Raw genomic sequence first — 22,929 nt, 5'->3', positions numbered from 1 at the left:
GCTCATGCCACACGCCGTGAGGCTGGAGCTCCTACTCCCACCTCACAAGAGAGAAACTGAGGCACAGTGACACTAGCAACTCCCCCAGAGCACCCAGCCAGCTTGTCCTTAGACAGCGCCCACTAAAACTGGCTGTAGCTGGGCATAGTGGCTCATGCCTATAATCTCAGCACTTTAGGAGACCAAGGCGGGAGGATCACTGCAGCCCAGGAGTTCAACACCAGCCTGGGCAACATAGCAAGACCCTTTCTGTATTTGAAAATAACAATAATGAGGCTGGGCATCGTGGCTCACACCTGTAATCCCAGCACTTTGGGAGGCCAAAGTGGGCAGATCATTTGAGCTCAGGAGTTCAAGACCAGCCTGACCAACATGGAGGAACCATCTCTACTAAAAATACAAATTAGCCGGGCATGGTGGCTCATGCCTGTAATCCCAGCTACTTGGGATGCTAAGGCAGGAGAATCGCTTGAACTGGGAGGCAGAGGGTGTGGTGAGCCAAGATCACACCATTGCACTTCAGCCTGGGCAACAAGAGCAAAACTCCATCTCAAAAAAAAAAAAAAAAAAAAATTTGTCTGAGCGTCGTGGTAGGCACCTGTAGTTCTAGCTACTCAGGAGGCTAAGGTGGGAGGATTGCTTGAGCTAAGGAGGCAGAGGCTGCAGTGAGCTGAGACCCTGCCACTGCACTTCAGCCTAGGTGACAGAGTGAGACCCTGTCTGAAAACAAAACTACAAAAACAAAACATGCCCATTTGTGACAGAGATCCCACTCCTGACACCACATCCAGGGGAAGCAAGAGCTCTGCAAGCTGGCCCAGCAGCAGGCGCCCTCACAGTAGCCTCCTGTTCATATGGACCAGTCCATTCACAGAAAGGGCCAGATCTGACTCTGGACAGACCCTCTGGGATTCCACTTACAGTGAAAGCCCAAAACAGGCCCCGCTGGCCCTGGCAATGAAGTCAGAGCAGGGCTGGCTTGCGGTTGAGTGCGCCGGCAGGGGCTGGAACTCCCCGCTCGGACCTGTGGTGGATTCACAGGCTTAGATGGGTAAGAATTTCCCCACGCTGCCTCGAAGACTGGTGTCTTTACTGTGTGAATGATACACCCCAATAAAACATTTACTCTCTCCCCAAAAATGCACTCGGCAGGGAGAGGCCTGGACCTTAGCTCCACCACCACGAGCCCAGAAGGGGTGGCAGCCTCAGGGGAGGGAGGTGCCAGGAGGTGGGAACTGTGCGGCTGGGGTGGGAGTGGGGGTTTGGAGATGAGGGTCAGCTCCAGGATTTCCTCCGGCCCCTCGTGCTCCTCACGCCAACCCCGTGGGTTTGCCGGGCGCCCTCCGTTGGCGGCTGGCGTGGGGGACGCAGAGTGCGCGGCGTGGGCAAGCTAGGGAGGTCCCACGGCGAAGTCTCCGGAAGCCCGAGCGAAATCAGGCGGCGGCGGCGGCGCAGGCAGCGCGTTTTAGCCGGACGGGGGTGCCCCCTGTATCCCTGTGCGTGGCAGCCTCGGACTCCAGGGCATGCGCTCAGCCCCGGGCGGGGTCGGCAGCCGGCGGGGCGCCGGGGCCGGGGCTCTGGGGGCCAGCGCGGTCCTCCCCGCGCGCTCTGGGGCCCGACGCCGCGCCCCTGCGGGCAGCGAGTACCCCGAGCAGCCGGGCGACCAGCAGGAGCTCTGCGCCCTGCAGCAGCACCACGGCGATTGCGTAGCCGCCCGAGGCCGCCAGGTTTGCGCGCAGCCACCGCCGCAGCGGCGGGCCGCAGCCCTCCAGGTGCACCACTCTCTGAGCTGCGTCCGCATCCAGGCCCAGGACCCCGAAGCCGCACTGGTCGTTGACAGAGGCTCCATCTTCTCGGGGGTCGATGCAGCAGGAGGCAGGAAGGCTGCAGGCCTGCACCCCGGGGGAGCTGCAGTTAAAGTACCTGCAAAGCGCACGGAGGCGTCAGTTCTGGCGGGGAGGGCCCGCTCTTCTGGGACCAGGCACAGAAGTGAATGTTGCCTACCCACCTTCACCCTTCCATGGCCACACAGGCACATGCACACACGTGCATACATCCGCATATTCGCACACGCGCCTGCACACACGGACACACACAGCACCTGGCTCTCTATAGCGTATCCCTGTGCATGGCAGTCCTCTGCACTTGCAGGTAGGGGTGGTGGCTGTGTTGACTAGCAGGAGGATATTTAATGAGACGGTTGAAGGGGAAACAGACAAGCATTGATGAGAGGACCTCCCTCCGCAGAGGCTGCTGAGTTCATTGAGAAGGTAGAGTTGGAGCGGGGGAGGGTGGATGAAACTCTGGCAGAGGCTTCTGGAATAGTCCACAGGTCTTACTGGGAAGAGCAAGGGCTTGAGAGGCAGTACCCGGCAGTGACAGAACGCAGGGGCAGGGGAGGAGCTCCCAGGGTGGCTGGGGAGAGTTGATGTCATCACAGCCCAGGTCAGGCAGTCCCCAGGTGCCCTAGGCATCCACTGGTGTCCGGGGCTCTGCACACAGGCCCAGCAGACCTGCAGGCTCATCCCCATGCCCTCTCCACTCTAGAAGAGCATTCTCCACTTAGGCAGGGGAGGGGGTCGAGGCCAGCAGCAGACGTGGCATCACGACACTCTAGGGGGGCTGCCACCAACCCAGTCACATGTGGCCAAAAAGCAACCTATGTGGTGCTTCGCAGAGTCTGGAAGGACCCCACCTGTTAGCCACTGCTGGGTCCCGATGGCCAGTTTTCAGGGTCGCCTATGACTTCATCTGTTGTGTTCAGCTGCCCCTGATACCTGCACCAAGAAGGCTTGGGGGACAGAGTGCATATCCTCTGTCCTGGGTGTGGCATGGAGAGTACGTGCTGCTCGGGGTGTGCATGTGCTGAGGATAGCTAATGAAACAGACAGCTACCCTCCCTGCAGTGAGCCGAGATCGAGCCACTGCGCTCCAGCCTGGACAACAGAGCGAGACTCCATCAAAAAACAAAAACAAAACCAAAAACAGACAGCTACCCTCAAGCAGAACATAAGAAAATCCTGCACTGGATCCTAAATGGACAGCGTTTAATCACACTCACGGTGGAGGGAAACTTTGGAGTCAGATTCCAGAATAATGTCCAGAATTCATCTAAGAGTCATTTTCTTTCTTTCTTTTTTTTTTTCGAGATGGAGTCCAGCACAGGCTGGAGTGCAGTGGCATGATCTTGGCTCACTGTGAGCTCCTCCTCCCGGGTTCACACCATTCTCCTGCCTCAGCCTCCCGAGTAGCTAGGACTACAGGCGCCCGCCACCACGCCCGGCTAATTTTTCTATTTTTTAGTAGAGATGGGGTTTCACCATGTTAGCCAGGATGGTCCCAATCTCCTGACCTCGTGATCCGCCCGCCTCGGCCTCCCCAAGTGCTGGGATTATAGGTGAGAGTCACCATGCCCGGCCTTTTTTTTTTTTTTTTTTTTTTGAGATGGAGACTCGCTCTGTTGCCTACGCTGGAGTGCAGTGGTGCGGTTTTGCCTGCAACTGCCACCTCCTGGGTTCAAGTGATTCTCCTGCCTCAGCCTCCTGAGTAGCTGGGATTACAGGTGCCTGCCACCACGCCTGGCTAATTTTTGTGTTTTTAGTAGAGAGGGGGCTTCACCATGTTGGCCAGGCTGGTCTCGAACTCCTGACCTCAGGTGATCCACCTGCCTTGGCCTCCCAAAGTGCTGGGATTACAGGTGTGAGCCATCGTGCCCAGCAGAAAAATGACTTTCTAAGTCTGTGGGTTCAGCTTCTCCACTAAGATCCTGAGTAGTCCTCCTGGCCCTGGCAGGGGGAACAGAAACACACTGGAGGCTGTGGGGGCCGCAGGGCTGATTGGGGCCCTGAGCCCAAGGAACAAGGAGAGGCAAGCACCCCTGTACCTTGTGTGCATGACGTGTGTGTATGAACATGTTTCAGTTTGAGTGTGTGCCTGAGTGTGAGGCTGTTTTGTGTGTGCACATGAGAACATGTTCATGTCAGTGTAGAGGAGTGTGTAGGTGTGTGTCCACACGCGTGAAACCTGTGAGCACGAGACGTGTCAGTGTGGATATGTGTGTACATGTAGGTATACGTGTGCATGCATGTGGGCATGCACGAATTGAGTGTGTACATGTGAGTGACTGTGTGTACACACACGAGGGTGTGTGGCCTCTGGGATCCTGTGGCAGCCCTGTCCCTCGCCCACTCCAAGACTCACAGGTTCTGCTGCCAGTCCTGGTAGGAGGCAGCCCCGCAGCACTTCAGCCCGAGCTGGACTTGGTCGAGAAGGAAGCGCAGGTCTGCGTCGTCCTGGTAGTGAACGATGGCCACACGCAGGGTGTGCTCCAGGCTGTCTTGCAGCGGGCCCCAGAGGGCCACCACCAGGGCCCCCGCCAGGGCCTCAAGCACCAGGAAGGCAAGGATGCCCCCGGAGAATCCATGTAACAGGCAGGTGTTCTCACAGAGGGCGCCCAGGCAGCCTGCCAGGCTCACTGTGCTGACTACCAGCCCCCCCAGTGTCAGCCCCAGCATGGGGTCTACGGGCAGGGGCCCCCCCAGATCACTTCCCAGAGACCCCTTGACGGCCAGGCCCCAGAGCCCGATGGCCAGGGCCAGCAGCCCCAGCAGGGAGAAGAGGAAGTTGGAGAAGAAGATCAGATACTTGATACAGCTGCTCCCTGTGGACAGGGAAGGGGCTGGTCCTTTCCCGGGGGTGCCCCTCAAGGCCTGGCGCTTGGTCTCCGGGGCACAGCAGCTGCAGCCCCAGGCGTCCACCTGGTCCTCCCAGGGCGCTGGATCTAGACAGCCTGCGGTGGGTGGACTGTGCACCGAGAGGGGCTTCTGGCCTGCAGTTTCCTGCAGAGGGAAGAGTAACAGGGTGAGACCGCATTCACCCAGACTCTGTGACAACTGGTGAGGGGTCAGGGAAGAGCTCAGTGGCAGAGCCTTCAAGGGATGGGAGGATGCCGGATGGTAGAACTGGAGCTCAGAGATGTGGACGGCCAGGGGCAGGGGGCCCTCAGGGCTGTCCTGCTTGGCTGGGCAGCAGAAGGGACCATGAGGGCCCCAACTCTGCTGCCTACTGGTGTGTGGGCCCCCACCTTTAGAACAGGGTGATGGGCAGACCCTGAAAGGCTGTGGTGAAGACCAGGCAGGGTGGCGCTCAGTGAACACACCCACTCTCTCCCGTCCTGCATGTGGGTGGCTGCGGCCTCCCCGGGTCAGGGCCACCCTGGCTTTCCTGCAGTGCACAGGCAGGGCTGCTTCCCCAGCGTTTGAAACAGCGTCTGTCTGGATCAGTCTGTATGTGCCTGCAGCATGGACCTTGTGTAAAGGGGCTTCCTCACCAGCCAGAGGGGCTGGCCCACATGGCTGCCCTTTCCCTTCCCCTCTGAAACTAGTCCTCACATCCCAGCACCCCCTCATTCAGCCCCACCAACAGCCCACACCGAGTGTGGACATGGCACTGAGCCCTGCTGCCAAGGACAGGACGGTCCCCTGCCCAACAGGCTCCCAGGACAGGGAGGACGGTGCCCAGGAGCTCAGGGAGACCATCTGAGGGCTTGCAGGGCCTTCAGAGGGGACCCCCTGGCCCACTGGCAGGAAAGGCCTGCTGGTCTCTCTCTGTAGGGAAAGAGGCAGCCCTGCAGGTGGCCAGTTCTGCTGGGAACAGAGGTTTTTTAAAAAGGAGAATGAGCCATGGCTGGGCTGGACGCTGTGGCTCACGCCTGTAATCCCAACACTTTGGGAGACTGAGGCAGGTGGGTCACCTGAGGTCAGGAATTCAAGACCAGCCTGACCAACACGGAGAAACCTCATCTCTACTTAAAAAAAAAAAAAAGAAAAATTAGCCGGGCGCGGTGGCACACGCCTGTAATCCCAGCTACTCGGGAGGCTGAGGCAGGAGAATTGCTTGAACCCAGGAGGCAGGGTTGCATGAGCAGAGATCGCACAACTGCACTTCAGCCTGGGTGACAGAGCAGGACTCCATCTGAAAAAATAAATAAATAAAAATAAAAAGAAGCCATGGCTGTGCGCTGGGCAAGGATCCCATTCCGACCCAGTTTCACCAGGAAGAAGCTGATTGCAGCATCAGGCTCTCGGCTCACTGCAGCCTCAGACTTCCGGGCTCAAGCCATCCTTCCTCTTCAGCCTCCTGAGTAGCTGGGACTACAAGCACTGCCACCATGTCCCGGTAATTTTTTAAAATTATTTTTTGTAGGTTGGGCATGGTGGCTCATGCCTGTAATCCCAGCACTTTAGGAGGCCAAGGCGGGTGGATCACGAGGTCAGGAGATCGAGACCATCCTGACCAACGTGGTAAAAACCCGTCTCTACTAAAAAAATCAGCTGGGTGTGGTGGCGTGTGCCTGTAATCCCAGCTACTCCGGAGGCTGAGGCATGTGAATTGCTTGAACCCAGGAGGTGGACATTGCAGTGAGCCAAGGTTGTGCCCCTGTACTCCAGCCTGGTGACAGAGCGAGACTGCATCTAAAATATATATATATAACATTTTTTGTAGAGACAGGGTCTCGCTACATTGCCTAAGCTGGTCCTGAACTCCTGGGCTCACGCAATCCTCCCTCCTCAGTCTTCCAAAGTGCTGGGATTACAGGGGTGAGCCACCGTGCCCGGCCCCAGAGGAGGGTTATTTATCACCCCCAAGACCTCAACAAGTCACTTGAAGCAAAAGGACAGGCTGCCAGTGCCTGGTTGGCCAGACTGGGGCTGCTGGAGGCCAGAAGCTGTTGGAGGCTGGCTGCAAGGGATGCTTGCCTTCACCCCCTCCTGCACCCTGAGCCAAAGGTTGCCCCCAAGGCCCTTAGGGAGACCTGGCAGATCCCCTGACTAGAGGCCAGCATGGGGCTGAGAGAACTGTAGCAGTGGGGAAGCGGGAGGGGGCTGCCTAGAACCACCCCCCAACCCAATCTCAGCATTGAGGTGTGGGGTGGCACCAGGGGCGGGGGTGGGTGTGAACCCAGCCCAGGGACTTCCCTTGGGACCTCAGGGCTGGGGACATCTCCAGCCTCAGGGCAAGGCCACTTGACACTGCTCACCTGGGACAGTAAGGGGCTCCTCTCCCCTTCCTCCATCCTTGATGCTAGAACAGAAAGCCCCCAGCACAGGCGCCAGGAGAGGTTCGCTGGCTCCTCTGTGGCTGGGCTGCTGGGCTGGTCCTGACCGTGGCCTTGGGCTGGTCTGTGAACGGTGCAGCCCTGGGCATGGAAATGGAGGAGCTGTGAGCCCCACCCAGATGCCAGAGTCACAGTTGAGTCATGTGAAGAATCACATTTTAGAGCTTAAGGCGGCCTCTGCTTATATAGACACATTTCTCCCCAGCCCTGGCTCTGTGGATCCGTTAAGCTCTGCGCAGGTGCGATGTTTGGGGGCTAGCCTTGTGGCTGTCACTGCAGGGCCCCCAGGCGGACTTCAGCTCTGCAGGGTCGCAGCTGCTCCATCAGCTCCCAACCAGGGAATCAGACCCCGGCAAATTGGTTCACAACCCCAATCCCAAGAGACCCATCAGCAGCCCCAGTGCCAATCTATCCCCCGGGTTTGTTCACTGCACGAATGAAGCAGCGTCCACCCACCAGATCACCTCCTTCCTGGTTTTTGTTTTTGTTTTTGAGACTGAGTTTTGCTCTTGTTGCCCAGGCTAGAGTGCAATGGCGTGATCTCGACTCACTGCAACCTCTGCCTCCCGGGTTTAAATGATTCTTCTGCCTCAGCCTCCCTAGTAGCTGAGATTACAGGCATGTGCCACTGCGCCCAGCTAATTTTCTGTATTTTTAGTAGAGATGGGTTTCTCCATGTTGGTCAGGCTGGTCTCGAACTCCCAACCTCAGGTGATCCGCCCACCTTGGCCTCCCAAAGTGCTGGGATTACAGGCACTGTGCCCAGCCCTCCTTCCTGGTTTTAAGGTACTGGGCTTGGGGCTCCCCCACCCCCTGAGCCTCTCAGGAGCAGGAATGTGCTGTGGTCACTACTGTGTGCTTATGCCTGGACTAAGGTGCTCCGGGGTCTCTAACGTGGGATGCCACCTGCCACCAATTCTGTGCCACCTTGGGCATGCCCCCTCCCCAGCCTTGCTGGTTCCATGTGGGATGTGTGAGGTGTAGATATGTCTGTCAAAGGTGCTGGGAGCTCATGAGACCTCTGGAGGTCTCGGGCAGAGGAGACTTCAAGGAGAGTCTCTGCTTCAAGGAGAGCCTCTGCACATGTTTTCATGGCAAGAGAAAGAGTGAACACCTGGGATCCGCCGCACACCACATGCTGTTTCCACCGTCACCTTGCCCCTATGCGGGTGTGTCAGCTTCTTTTGTTTGACTCTCTCCTTAGCTGTATCCACCGCTGATCTTGCTCACCACTTGACGATCCAGCCAAACGGGCGGCTTGCTGGTCCCGGGCCTGGCATCCATGTGTCCCTGACCTTTGCTATTCCCTGAAATCTCCTCACTGTGCCATCCCTGTAATCTGGAACCCTCCCTGTCTCCCGAGCCAGCTTCAGACCATCTCCTCCACAAAGGCGTCTTCTCCAGCCCGGGGAGCTGTAGCCCACCCTCTCCTGGGCTTCTGGAACACCTTTTTCCTTTTACAGTATCACAAGGTGCTTGACTTTGCTTCACTTGGTAGTTGTTTGTGTTCTTGCTTCATGTCTCCCTACTAGCTTCCCACAGAACAATATGATTTGGGCATAAAAGAATGAAGTTCTTTTTTTTGAGATGGAATCTCGCTCTGTCACCCAGGCTGGAGTGCAGTGGCACGATCTTTTTTTTTTTTTTTTTTTTTTTTTTTTTTTTTGAGACGGAGTCTCGCTCTGTCACCCAGGCTGGAGTGCAGTGGCCGGATCTCAGCTCACTGCAAGCTCCGCCTCCCGGGTTCACGCCATTCTCCTGCCTCAGCCTCCCGAGTAGCTGGGACTACAGGCGCCTGCCACCTCGCCCGGCTAAGTTTTTGTATTTTTAGTAGAGACAGGGTTTCACTGTGTTACCCAGGATGGTCTCGATCTCCTGACCTCGTGATCCGCCCGTCTCGGCCTCCCAAAGTGCTGGGATTACAGGCTTGAGCCACCGCGCCCGGCCCAGTGGCACGATCTTGGCTCACTGCAACCTCTGCCTCCTGGGTTCAAGTGATTCTCCTGCCTCAGCCTCCTGAGTAGCTTGGATTACAGGTGCCTGCCACCACACCCAGCTAATTTTTTGTATTTTTAGTGGAGATGGGGTTTTGCCATGTTGGCCAGGCTGGTCTTGAACTCCTGATCTCAGGTGATCCACTTACCTCGGCCTCCCAAAGTGCTGGGATTACAGACATGAGCCACTGTGCCCGGTCACATTTTTATTTGTTTATTTTTTAATGTTATTATTAATTAGTTAATTAATTAATTTTTTTTTTTTTTTTTTGAGACGGAGTCTCGCTCTGGCACCCAGGCTGGAGTGCAGTGGCCGGATCTCAGCTCACTGCAAGCTCCGCCTCCCGGGTTCACGCCATTCTCCTGCCTCAGCCTCCGGAGTAGCTGGGACTACAGGCGCCCGCCACCTCGCCCGGCTAGTTTTTTGTATTTTTTTAGTAGAGACGGGGTTTCACCATGTTAGCTAGGATGGTCTTGATCTTGTGACCTCGTGATCCGCCCGTCTCGGCCTCCCAAAGTGCTGGGATTACAGGCTTGAGCCACCGCGCCCGGCCTAGTTAATTAATTTTTCTGAGACAGAGTTTTGCCCTGTCGCCAAAGCTGGAGTGCAGTGGTGCAATCTCAGCTCACTGCAACCTCTGCCTCCCAGGTTCAAGCGATTCTCCTGCCTCAGCCTCCTTAGTAGCTGGGATTACAGGCACGTAATGGTAAGACGGGGTTTTACCATGTTGGTCAGGCTGGTCTCAAACTCCTGACCTCACGATTCACCTGCCTGGGCCTCCCAAAGTGCTGGGATTACAGGCAAGAGGCACCACGCCCGGCCTTTATTTTATTTTTTTTAGACAAACAGCTGTATTTGAAAGATGGGGATGGCTGGGCACAGTGGCTCACGCCTGTAATCCCAGCACTTTGGGAGGCCAAGGTGGGCGGATCATGGGGTTAGGAGTTCAAGACCAGCCTGACCAATATAGTGAAACCCTGTCTCTACTAAAAATACAAAAATTAGCCGGGCGCGGTGGCTCATGCCTTGTAGTCCCAGTTAGTCGGGAGGCTTAGGCAGGAGAATGGCGTGAACCCGGGAGGCGGAGCTTGCAGTGAGTTGAGATCGCGCCACTGCACTCCAGCCTGGGTGACAGAGTGAGACTCTGTTTCAAAAAAAAAAAAAAAAAAAAAGAGAAACCACGTCTACTGACACCTCCATCTGGGATTCTAGCTTCCAGGACTGTCAGCAAGTAATTCCAGGCCAGGTATGGTGGCTCACGCCTATAATCCCAGCACTTTGGGAGGCTGAGGCGGGTGGATCACGAAGTCAGGAGATTGAGACCATCCTGGCTAACACGGTGAAACCCCGTCTCTACTAAAAATACAAAAAATTAGCCGGGCGTGGTGGCGGGCGCCTGTAGTCCCAGCTACTTGGGAGGCTGAGGCAGGAGAACGGCGTTAACCCAGGAGGTGGAGCTTGCAGTGAGCCGAGATAGTGCCACTGCACTCCAGCCTGGGCGACAGAGCGAGATTCCATCTCAAAAAAAAAAAAAGAAGATTAGAAATTATGGTTTAGGAGTCATGTAGCTGGAGGCTACAAGATTCTAAACCTGCCAAATTGCTCCTTAGGATAACATAGCTATTATAAAACAGATCAGTGCTTGAGATATTTTGCAGACTCTGCACTCCATGGATCAGCTGGCACCACCCAGACTGATAAACTGGCTCATATATTGTGGCCCCCACCCAGGAACTAACTCAGCGCAAGAGGACAGTTTTGACTCCCTATCATTTCATCTCTGACCCAACCAATCAACACTCCCTCCTTTCTGACCCCATACCCACCAAATTATCCTTAAAAATGCTAATCCCCAGCTGGGCACAGTGACTCACACCTGTAGTCCCAGCCCTTTGGGGAGGCCCAGGAGGGCGGATCACCTGAGGTTGGGAGTTCGAGACCAGCCTGACCAACATTGAGAAACCCCATCTCTACTAAAAATACAAAATTAGCCAGGCATGGTGGTGTGCGCCTGTAGTCCCAGTTACCCGGGAGGCTGAGGCAGAAGAATCGCTGGAACCCAGGAGGTGGAGGTTGCAGTGAGCTGAGATAGCACCACTGCACTCCAGCCTGGGTGACAGAGTGATTCAGTCTCAAAAAAAAAAAAACAAAAAAACGCCGGGCACGGTGGCTCAAGCCTGTAATCCCAGCACTTTGGGAGGCCGAGACGGGCAGATCACGAGGTCAGGAGATCGAGACCATCCTGGCTAACACGGTGAAACCCCGTCTCTACTAAAAAAATACAAAAAACTAGCCGGGCGAGGTGGCGGGCGCCTGTAGTCCCAGCTACTTGGGAGGCTGAGGCCAGAGAATGGTGTGAACCCGGGAGGCGGAGCTTGCAGTGAGCTGAGATCCAGCCACTGCACTCCAGCCTGGGCGACAGAGCGAGACTCCGTCTCAAAACAAAAAAACAAAAAAACAAAAAACAAAAAACAAAAAAACAAAAAAAACAAGCAAAACTCTAATCCCCAAATTCTTGAGGACGCTGATTTTTTTGAGTAGTAATAAAACCTCAGTAACCCGTACAAGCCGGCTCTGTGTGAATTAAACTCTTTATTGCAATTCCCCTGTCTTGATAAAGTCTAGGCAGTGGGCAAGGACAACCTGTTGGGCAGTTACAATGGCACCCTTAGCAAACTAATACAATTACTAACACAATTTAATCAATTAACTTTTTTTTTTTTTTGAGACGGTGTCTCGCTCTGTTGCTCAGGCTGGAGTGCAGTGGCGCTATCTTGGCTCACTGCAAGCTCTGCCCCACGGGTTCACACCCTTCTGCCTCAGCCTTCCGAGTAGCTGGGACTACAGGCATCTGCCACCACGCCTGGCTAATTTTTTTTGTATTTTTTCAGTAGAGATGGGGTTTCACAGTGTTAGCCAGGATGGTCTAGATCTCCTGACCTTGTGATCTTCCCTCCTCGGCCTCCCAAAGTGAGCCACCGTGCCCGGCCTCAATTAACATAATTTAACATAGTTTAAAAAAACCCTCACGGTAATTGTGATGTTGTGAAATAGGTATATATTTGTTCTTTCGGTTTCCTGGCATCCAATTCCTAAAATCCTTAGAATCTGTGAAGCGATGTTTCTGTTTGTTTATTTGTTTGTTTGTTTTTTTTGAGATGAAGTCTCACTCTGTCGACCAGGCTGGAGTGCAGTGGCACCAACTTGGCTCATTCCAACCTCCGCCTCTCGGCTTCAAGAGATTGTCCGGCCTCAGACTCCTGAGTAGCTGGGACTACAGGCACGTGCCACCACGCCCGGTTAATTTTTGTATTTTTAGTAGAGACGGGGTTTCACCATATTGGTCAGGCTGGTCTTGAACTCCTGACCTTAGGTGATCCACCTGCCTTGGCCTCCCAAAGTGCTGGGATTACAGGCGTGAGCCACCGCGTATGGCCTAATCTTGTGTTTTGAGTAGGGACGGGGTTTTCACTATTTTGGCCAGGCTGGTCTCCAACTTTTGACCTCTGGTGATCCGTCCACCTTGGCCTCCTAAAATGCTGGGATTACAGGCATGAGCCACCGCGCCCGGCCTGAAATGCAGTTTAAACTCACTTGTTTTTCTTATGTTAAATTTAAAAAATACTTTAAAAAATAACATGAAGGTGTGATCCTCCCTTCCTGAAATTGTTTCTCTACTTACTTGTGCATGGAGAGAAGTTCGGAATGCTGTTTCCCCAATTATAATACGCTACAATACGCAGCAGTAGTTATTTTTGGGTGAGATTTCGGATGCTCGTCTTTGCCTCCTTTTTGGGCTTTTCGGTACCGCTTGGGTTTCCGAGGACGAGCGTAAGTCATCGCAGAGGCATCTTTCCAAAATCCCCTCCTCTAGTTACAAGGATGCGGGGAGGGTCAGCGGCGCAGCTCTGCGCATGCGTTGAGCAGTTGGTGGGGCCGGAACCTGGTTTCCCGGCCGCGCGCCCGCGGGGAGCGTATTGAGCGAGGCACGGGGACGTCGGCGGCTGGTGGAGCCGGGCGGGCGAAGCTGGAGCGGCGGTGGCGGCGGCGTAGAGAGGCCGGGGCCGGGGCTGAGGCCGCGGCCGGGTCTGCGAGGCCCTTGGGGCGGCAGGCGGCGGCGGCCCGGGGCTCCAGCCCGGAGGCAGGAGCGGCCGCCATGGCCGAGAGCATCGTGAGTGCGGCGGTCGGGCGGGAGCGGGGACGCCGGGATGAGGCAGCAGATTTGCCGGCCGCGGCCTGTGGGGGAGGCGGGCCTGCCGGCCCCGCGACTCGGCCCCTTTCCCTTCTTTCGCCGGGGCTTTCTCTGCAGTGGCTGGGCCCCTCTCGGGGACTTTCACCCCCTCGGCTTCTTCCCGTCCCTGTCTGTCCCCGGAGGACTTGCGACCCCGGTTCTCTGCCCTGGGCAGGGAAAGGCCGAGCCTTTCTGCAGGGAGAATGGACTGTGGCGACGAGAAACCGCCCTCCTTCCCCTCGCGTTTCCCGGCTCCAGGAGACTTCCTGGTCTAATTCCAGGGACCCGCAGCCAGTCCTGCCCCTCTCAGAGCCAGGGACACCTCTTACCCTAATCTCCCTCTGATTCTCTCCTCCTGCTCTCCCACTTCCCAGCAAGTGCCTTGTCATGAGTCACTGAAGAGAGCAGCTCTGCAGACGGGGACGTTACAGAGCTCCCTCAGCACCAGAGGACCTGGGAAAATGAAAACAGTAACTTGCCGGCTTTGCTCCTTGCTTGGAAGGAAAAGTTGACAATTCCTCTTTAAGAGGAATGTTGTAAATGATGTTGATTTCACTTTTTACCTGAAATTAAAATTGTCGGCCGGGCGCAGTGGCTCACGCCTGTCATCTCAGCACTTTGGGAGGCCGAGGCGGGTGGATCACCTGAGGTCAGGAGTTCAAGACCAATACTAAAAATACAAAAAATTAGCAGGGCGTCATGGCGCACGCCTGCAATCCCAGCTACTTGGGAGGCTGAGGCAGGAGAATCGCTTGAACCCGGGAGGTGGAGGTTGCAGTGAGCTGAGATCCCTCCATTGCACTCCAGCCTGGGCTATACAGCGAGACTGTGTCTCAAAAAAATAAAAAATAAAAATAAATAAATTGTCACTCACCCCCCCCCCTTAAGGTAAAAAAAATCAGTGACAAATCAGAGAAAACCAGGCCCTCGTTAAGTTGTGAGAAGTTTCTCCCCAAAAGTAAATGTGATGGGGAAAAAAACCTGACCATTGGACAGGAGCATTTTGGTTAATATTAAGGAAGATTTGGGATTTCTGGGGGAAGCAGGATTGACTGAGGAGTCATGTTCATACTGTAGCATTGTAACAGTCTCTGCAGTTTTGCCAGGTGTTAAGAATAGGTCTCCAGGCCCAGCGCGGTGACTCACACCTGTAATCCCAGCACTTTGGGAGACCGAGGTGGGTGGATCACCTGAGGTCAGGAGTTCAAGACCAGCCCGGCCAACATGGTGAGCCGAGGTGGCGTCACTGGACTCCAGCCTGGGTGACAGAATGAGACTCCGTCTCACGCAGACAGATGGGTCTCCAGGATAACCTAACACTTGCGCACAAGGCTCTTCTCTGGTGGTCCCATCAGCTCTCTATTCAGGGGCCCTCCTGGTGCCTCTGTGTTTCCCAACCTGGAGATGAGTGGAATGAATATAGGGTCCAGGAGAAACTTAGGAAACGTTGACTCCTGGTCAAACGTTGCACAGGCTGGTCTCTGAGCTCGAGGGATCCTCTTGCCTTGGGGTCCCAAATTGTTAGGATTACAGCCCTGAGCTACCTTGCCTGGCCAAGAAACCTTTGACTCCTTTGAAGAATAAAATGTGGCCACGCAGTGGCTCACGCCTGTAATCCCAGCACTTTGGGAGGCCCAGGCGGGTGAATCACGAGGTCAGGAGTTCAAGACTAGCCTGACCAACATGGTGAAACACTGTCTCTACTAAAAATACCAAAATTAGCCGGGTGTGGTGGCGTGCGCCTGTTATCCCAGCTACTCTGGAGGCTGAGGGAGGGGAATCACTCAAACCGGGAGATGGAGGTTGCAGCAAGCCCAGATTGCGCGCCTGGACTCCAGCCTGGGTGACAGAGCGAGACTGTCTCAAAAAAAAAAAAAAAAAAAAAAAGTGTTAATCATTGGTGACTCTGCCTAGAAATAGGTTAGGAATTAGCACTCAAACCTTCTTTCAAACTACCTTTGTAGTTTTAACTGAGTTAAAGTAACCATTGACAAGTGAAAGGTGTTTCAGACAAGGCCATTTTTTTTTTCCCACTAGCGTATATAAGGTTAGGCTCTCATTGACAGCATTAGATCTCATTGAATTTCTCAGATTGTTGAATATCTCTTCTTCAAAAGAAGAGGAATTAAAACACTCTTCTTTTGAAATTGATTTAAGAAGTTATTTTGAATTTAAGAAAAGGTCTTTAAAAGTTTCTGGGCTGGGCGCAGTGGCTCACACCTGTAATCCCAGTGCTTTGAGAGGCCGAGGCGGGTGTATCATGAGGTCAGGAGTTCGAGATCAGCCTGGCCAACATGGTGAAACCACGTCTTTACTAAAAATACAAAAATTGGGGCATAGTGGCTCACGCTTGTAATCCTAGCACTTTGTGAGGCCAAGGCAGGTGGATTACCTGAGCTCAGGAGTTTGAGACCAGCCTGGGCAACAGGGTGAAACCTCGTGTCTACTAAAAAAAAAAAATACAGAAAGTTAACTGGGCATGGCAGCGTGTGCCTGTAGTCCCAGCCACTCGGGAGGCTGAGGCAGGAGAATTACTAGAACCCGGGAGGTGGAGGTTACAGTAAGCCAAGATCACACCACTCCACTCCAGCCTGGGTGACAAGAGACTCTTGTCTGTAAAAAAAAAAAAAAAAAAAAAAAAAGCAAAAATTAGCTGGATGCAGTGGCGGGCGCCTATAATCCCAGTTACCTGGGAAGCTGAGGCAGGAGAATTGCTTGAACTCGGCAGGTGGAGGTTGCAGTGAACTGAGATCATGTCATTGCACTCCAGCTCTGGGCGACAGAGCAAGACTCCGTCTTGAGGGGAAAAAAGAGTTTCTGTGGATATAACTGTATCTCACCAGTTTTTCAACTTCCCCAAGAAGCGTTCTGGTCTTACTTTCTTATAAATAGGGAAACCTAAGTTACCAAGAGGCTATGTGTTCATGTTGTCAGGTCTGTCTCTTCCTGTGCATTTCATTTTGTAGTCCATGTCAGAGGCTAGGCCAGAACTTTCCTTGGTACAAATTATGTTTGTCTCTTGTTAAATACTGGAGTTGGCCTTGGAAACCTGGACTCCCATCTTCTGTGGTAGAGGATCAAGTAGGATGACTTCTTCACCTTAGAATTCTGCAGCCTGAACCATTTAGTTCTGTAAAGAGTGGCGGTGACATGCTCTTGTTCTATAGTCATCATTTGAAGGAACATTCGCACTATCCCCTTCTTTAGAACAGAACTTTCCTTTTTAAGATAGCTAAATGTTGGGAGACAGATTTTAGAAACAAATAAGTGGAAGTATTTACGTAATGCTATGTATTGTGAAAAAGTTATTCTTGGGTATTGAATCTAGAATGAAGTATAGTAGACGTTAGAAGTAAAAAGAATTGTAATTCTAGTTATATCTTTTTATATTCTCTTAACAATTGGGATATTCAGAGATTTTTCAAAACAAAATCTTTTTTTTTTTTTTTTTTAAATACAGATGGAGTTGCCCAGACTGGTCTCCTGAGCTCAAGTGATCCGTCTACCGCAGCCTCCCAGAGTGCTGGGATTACAGGCCTGAGTCACCGTGCCCAGCCTGAAAACAAAATCTTAAAAGTTGAGAACATGTCGGGTGGAGCCTTTTCTGCCAAGTGAAAGTTATGGGAAAATGCAGGACAGGGTTACCCTATTTCAGGAAAATCTAGATTAGGCTTACTTTAATAAAAGTGGACACATTCCAGTAGACTCTAAGCCTTTATGGTGTTTTGTCCTGTACTCAGGGGAAATATTTTTTAGACAATGGCTTGTGACACTTTTCATCTGCATAGTGGTTGAAGAGGATGTTTAACACCCATGGTAACCTCACAGAAAATAGTTACAGAATTTATAAAAAAGGAAATAAGGGAGGCCGGGTGCTGTGGCGCATGCCTATAATCCCAGCACTTTGGGAGGCTGAGGCGGGTGGATCACTTGAGGTCAGGAGTTCGAGACCAGCCTGGCCAACATGGTAAAACTCTGTCTCTACTAAAAATACTAAAAATTAGCCAGGCGTGGTGGCGGGCACCTGTAATCCCAGTTACTCAGGAGGCTGAGACAGGAGAATCGCTTGAACTCGGGAGGTGGAGGTGGCAGTGAGCCAAGATCATACTATTGCACTCCATCCTGGGTGACAAGAGCGAGAGTCCATCTGAAGAAGAAGAAAAAAAAGGAAACAAGGGAATTGAAATGTTTCACTACAAAAAATCCACTAGGCCAGGCTTGGTGGCTCATGCCTGTAATCCCAGCACTTTGGGAGGCTGAGGCAGGTGATCACCTGAGGTAGAAGTTTAAGACCAGATTGACTAACATGTTGAAACCCCGTCTCTACTAAAAATACAAAAATTAGCTGGGTGTGGTGGCTCATGTCTGTAATCCCAGCTACTCAGGAGGCTGAGACAGGAGAATCGCCTGAACCTGGGAGGTGGAGGTTGCAGTGAGCCGAGATTGCACCACTGCACTCCAGCCTGGGCGACGGAAAAAGACTCTGTCTCAAAAAAAAAAAATTATCTGGGTGTGGTGGTGGGCACCTGTGATTCCAGCTACTCAGGAGGCTGAGGCAGGAGAATCACTTGAACTCAAGAGGCAGAGATTGCAGTGAGCCAAGATCGCGCCATTGCACTCTAGCCTGGGCCACAAGATTGAAAGTTCGTCTCGGAGAAAAAAAAATGAGCTAAATACAAGAGACGTTAATGCAGGAAATGAGAGAGATAAACTATAGAATGCACCGTCAGTCTTTGCTAACAGAAGCTGAGACAATTATGGGCATGTTCCTGTCTGCCTTCCTTCCTGTACCGCAGGTGGTTGGAGCAGGTCTTTGTTTGCTGCAGAACATGCCATTTCATCCTCCCTGTCTAAAGCAGGGACCTGTGCTGTCGGCTAGGCATGATAACTCACCTTCACAATGGCTTTCATCAGCATAAAAATCAAGTCGTCTTAGAAAGTAATGCCCTTTGTCCAGTAGTCTTCCAGATCTGCCAACTTTTTTAGGCTTGCCATGGGGGAAAAAAAAAAAAAAATATATATATATGTATATATACGCACACACTTTAATATACACATGTGCACACACGTACACACACGTTACTACATTAGGGTGGGGTCTTGCTGTATTGGCCAGGCTGATCTTGAACTCCTGGGCTAAAGAAATCCTCCTGCCTTGGCCTCCTGAAGTGCTGGGATTATAGGCATGAGCCACTGTGCCCAGCTGAAAATATTTTTTCAAAACCCTACTAAATTTTACCATTAAAGACCTTTATTGATTTTAATTTTAATCTCTTTTTTAAATTTAAATTTAAGTTAAAATTTTTTTTTGAGACGAAGTCTTGCTGCGCATCATGCTATGGCATGATCTTGGTTCACTGCAACCTCCGCCTCCTGGGTTTAAGCAATTCTCCTGCCTCAGCCTCCCAAGTAGCTAGGATTACAGGTGCCTGCCACCATGCCCAGCTAATTTTTGTATTTTTAGTAGAGATGGGGTTTCACCATGTTGGCTAGTCTCGAACTCCTGACCTCAGGTGATCTGCCCGCCTCGGCCTCCCAAAGTGCTGAGATTACAGACGTGAGCTGTTGCGCCTGGCCTAATCTCTTTTTTTGAGACAGGGTCTCACTTTGTCACCAATGCTGGAGTGCAGTGGCACCATCTGGGCTCAATGTAGCCTCAGCCTCCCTGGTTCAAGTGATCCTCGTGCCTCAGCTCCCCAAGTAGCTGAGACCATAGGCATTTGCCACCATGCCTGGCTGACTTTTGTATTTTTAGTAGAGATGGGGTTTCCCCATGTTGCCCACTGGTCTTGAACTTCTGAGCTCAAGTTATCCACCGCCTTGGCCTCCCAGAGTGCTACGATTACAGATGTCAGCCACCGCGCCTGGCCATTTAAAAATCTTTTTTAGGAAAGTAATAGCTGGGCGTGGTGGCTCACACCCGTAATCCCAGCACAGGGGCAGGATCACTTGAGCCCAGGAGCTCGAGACCAGCCTGGGCAATATGGTGACACTCCATCACTACAAAAAAAAAATTAACCTGGTGTGGTGGTGCAAGCCTGTGGTCCCAGCTCTTGGGAGGCTGAGGTCAGAGGATCACTTGAATCTTGGAGGTCAAGGCTGCAGTAAGCTGTGATTTTGCCACTGCACTCCAGTCTGGGTGACAGCAAGACCCTGTCTCAAAAAAGTAAAAAAAAGTAACAATTAGAAAATTTCCTGTGATTCTTTTAAATTGTAGGACTCTAATGTTTGTATATAGATCCTGGAACAAAGTAACATCTTTTGTTTTTTTCCCCCCCAAAGACATCTTTTTTAAAGAACACCATTCATTCATGGTTCATGGTGGGTTTTTTCCGTTTAAGTTTGAAGAGACGAAAAGTGTTTTACATATACTCTATAAATAGTGATTAGGAATTAAAGTTGTTTTCTGAGTGAAACTAAGAGTGGAGAGGACAGTGCTCTTAAAATACCTCCCCATATGCGGGTGAATCTCGCCCCGCGGCACCATCTTCTAGAAGGATTGAGCTGGGTATTGAAAGGTGAAGAGTGACGTTTGGCTTTAGGTTTCAGTGACCCAGATGTTAAAAGACCACAGATGGAAGCCATGGTAGTAGATCAGGAGCTCACTAGGCTGTGCAGTAACCATCATGTTTTGTTTGCAACAGATAATTCGTGTCCAGTCCCCGGATGGAGTGAAGCGGATCACAGCAACAAAGAGAGAAACAGCAGCAACATTTTTGAAAAAGGTATCTGTGGCCTGGGTGTTGACCCTCAGGATCTTTTTCATCCTCTGCTGTTACTCCCATCGATACCTTTTCTCTTTTCCTCATTTTCTTATTTTCCCTATTCCCAAATTGCCTCTTGCATTGCTTTTCTCTGTAATAGTTGGGTTGGATGAGATGTTTGTCACAGCTGATAACTGCTCAAAATTATAGAAACAAGAGCCCAAAGGTAAGTGTAAAAGTATTTCACGGCTGGTCACAGTGGCTCACACCTGTAATCCCAGCACTTTGGGAGGCTGAGGTGGGTGGATCATGAGGTCAGGAGTTTAAGACCAGCCTGACCAAGATGGTGAAACCCCATCTCTACTAAAAATACAAAAATTAGCTGGGCGTGGTTACAGGTGCCTGTAATCCCAGTTACTTGGGAAGCAGAGGCAAGATAATTGCTTGAACTTGGAAGGCAGAGGTTGCAGTGAGCCGAGATCAGGTCACTGCACTCCAGCCTGGGCAACAGAGTGAGACTCCATCTCAAAAAAAAAAAAAAAAAACGTATTTCACAAGAGTGGCTGGGCACGGTGGCTCATGCCTGTAATCACAGCACTTTGGGAGACCAAAACAGGTGGATCATGAGGTCAGGAGATCGAGACCATCCTGGCTAACATGGTGAAACCCCATCTCTACTAAAAATACAAAAAATTAGCCGGGCGTGGTGGCGGGCACCGATAGTCCCAGCTACTCTGGAGGCTGAGGCAGGAGAATGGTGGGAACCCGGGAGGCAGAGCTTGCAGTGAGCGGACATCACACCACTGCACTCCAGCCTGGGCAACAAAGCGAGACTCTGTCTCAAAAAAAAAAAAAAGAAAAAAAGTATTAATTGAGTATGAATTGTAGATATGACTACAGTTGATTCAAAGAATCATCCCTGGCTCTTCCCTGGTCTCCTGACCTGCGTTGTGTCCAGGATTCCCATGACAGTTTTTCTTTTTTTAACCAATCACAAAATATTTCATTTACTATGATAGTTGCATATTATGTACTTCTTAGCTTATCTTCACCGTTTCTTCCTTATTTACTTTTCCCATGGATTTCCTCAGACTATTTCTGTCTGGTGTTATTTCTCTTCAGACTGAAAAACATCCAGGCCGGGCGTGGTGGTTCGTGCCTGTAATCCCAGAACTTTGGGGGGCCGAGGAGGGTGGATCACGAGATCAGGAGCTCAAGACCATCCTGGCTAACATGGTGAAACCCCATCTCTACTAAACATACAAAAAATCAGCCAGGCGTGGTGGTGGGCGCCTGTAGTCCCAGCTACTTGGGAGGCTGAGGCAGGAGAATGGCGTGAACCTGGGAGGCGGGGCTTACAGTGAGCCCAGTGAGCCACTGCATTCCAGCCTGGGTGACAGAGTGAGACTCCATCTCAAAAAAAAAATCCTTTAGCCTTTGTTGCAGGTAGGTTTGTTGGTCACAGACCCTTGGGTTTTTTTTGACCTGAAAATGTTTTAGTTTTACCCCGTGTTTATATGAAGGATATTTTCTTTTTTTTGAGATGGCATCTCGCTCTGTTCCCAGGCTGGAGTAGTGGCACGATCTCGGCTCACTGCAACCTCCGCCTCCTAGGTTCAAGCAATTCTCTGCCTCAGCCTCCTGAGTAGCTGCGATTATAGGTGCCCGCCACCACACCCCACTAATTTTTTATGTTTTTAGTAGAAACGGGGTTTCACCATCTTCATCAGGTTGGTTGAACTCTTGACCTTGTGATCCACCTGCTTTGGCGTGAGCCACCGCGCCCGGCCATGAAGGGTATTTTCTTTTTATTCTTTTTTTTTTTTTTTTGAGAGGGAGTCTTGCTCTGTCGCCCAGGCTGGAGTGCAGTGGCGCTATCTCGGCTAATGCAAGCTCCGCCTGCCAGGTTCACGCCATTCTCCTGCCTCAGCCTCCTGAGTAGCTGGGACTGCAGGCGCCTGCCACCACTTCCGGCTAATTTTTTGTATTGTTAGTAGAGACGGAGTTTCACTGTGTTAGCCAGGATGGTCTCGATCTGACCTTGTGATCCACCCGCCTCGGCCTCCCAAAGTGCTGGCAGGATATTTTCTTTTTCTTTTTTTTTTTTTGAGACGGAGTCTCGCTCTGTCGCCCAGGCTGGAGTGCGGTGGCCGGATCTCAGCTCACTGCAAGCTCCGCCTCCCGGGTTTACACCATTCTCCTGCCTCAGCCTCCCGAGTAGCTGGGACTACAGGCGCCTGCCACCTCGCCTGGCTAGTTTTTTTGTTTTTTTTGTTTTTTTTTTTGTTTTTTTGAGACGGAGTCTCGCTCTGTCGCCCAGGCTGGAGTGCAGTGGCGCGATCTCGGCTCACTGCAAGCTCCGCCTCCTGGGTTCACGCCATTCTCCTGCCTCAGCCTCCCGAGTAGCTGGGACTACAGGCGCCCACAACCGCGCCTGGCTAATTTTTTGTATTTTTAGTAGAGATGGGGTTTCACCGTGGTCTTGATCTCCTGACCTTATGATCCGCCCGCCTCGGCCTCCCAAAGCGCTGGGATTACAGGCGTGAGCCACCGCGCCCGGCCCGTTTTTTTGTATTTTTTTTTTTTTTTTTTTGAGACGGAGTCTTGCTCTGTCACCCAGGCTGGAGTGCAGTGGCCGGATCTCAGCTCACTGCAAGCTCCGCCTCCCGGGTTCACGCCATTCTCCTGCCTCAGCCTCCCGAGTAGCTGGGACTACAGGCGCCCGCCACCGCGCCCGGCTAATTTTTTGTATTTTTAGTAGAGACGGGGTTTCACCGTGTTAGCCAGGATGGTCTCGATCTCCTGACCTCGTGATCCGCCCGCCTCGGCCTCCCAAAGTGCTGGGATTACAGGCTTGAGCCACCGCGCCCGGCCTTTTTGTA

At 52.3% G+C, this 22,929-nt stretch overlaps 3 protein-coding genes across 10 annotated transcripts in view; 1 reads left to right on the top strand and 2 right to left on the bottom strand.

The window, feature by feature from the left end:
- Nucleotides 1-14,222, bottom strand: part of CCDC137 (coiled-coil domain containing 137) — a 39,833-nt gene extending 25,611 nt beyond the window's left edge. Inside the window, exon 1 of the mRNA XM_077973366.1 lies at nt 14,219-14,222. The gene's annotated coding sequence lies outside the window, so the exon portion shown is untranslated. The remainder of the gene's footprint in view (nt 1-14,218) is intronic.
- TSPAN10 (tetraspanin 10) lies at nt 1,076-13,002 on the bottom strand. 2 transcript variants are annotated; one of them, XM_077969313.1, is made up of 4 exons: nt 12,795-13,002; nt 7,040-7,181; nt 4,201-4,838; nt 1,076-1,923 (listed from the first exon to the last, which is right to left on the bottom strand). In XM_077969313.1, the coding sequence occupies exons 1-4, from the start codon at nt 12,800-12,802 to the stop codon at nt 1,530-1,532; spliced, it is 1,182 nt and encodes a 393-aa protein (XP_077825439.1). In that variant the 5' UTR covers nt 12,803-13,002; the 3' UTR covers nt 1,076-1,529.
- Nucleotides 13,087-22,929, top strand: part of NPLOC4 (NPL4 homolog, ubiquitin recognition factor) — an 86,832-nt gene continuing 76,989 nt past the window's right edge. For 6 of the 7 annotated variants that reach the window (XM_028836929.2, XM_015120587.3, XM_077973281.1 and 3 more), the window contains exons 1-2: nt 13,087-13,283; nt 19,988-20,068. In XM_028836929.2, coding sequence (XP_028692762.1) covers nt 13,269-13,283; nt 19,988-20,068 — 96 coding nt within the window. In that variant the 5' untranslated portion in view covers nt 13,087-13,268. Of the gene's footprint in view, nt 13,284-16,803; nt 16,920-19,987; nt 20,069-22,929 lie in introns of all 7 variants that reach the window. The other variant, XM_077973284.1, reaches the window with a different exon arrangement.

This window comes from Macaca mulatta, chromosome 16 (assembly GCF_049350105.2).
Source record: "Macaca mulatta isolate MMU2019108-1 chromosome 16, T2T-MMU8v2.0, whole genome shotgun sequence".
Lineage (NCBI taxonomy): Eukaryota > Metazoa > Chordata > Mammalia > Primates > Cercopithecidae > Macaca > Macaca mulatta.
This window is presented reverse-complemented; position numbering and strand designations above follow the sequence as displayed.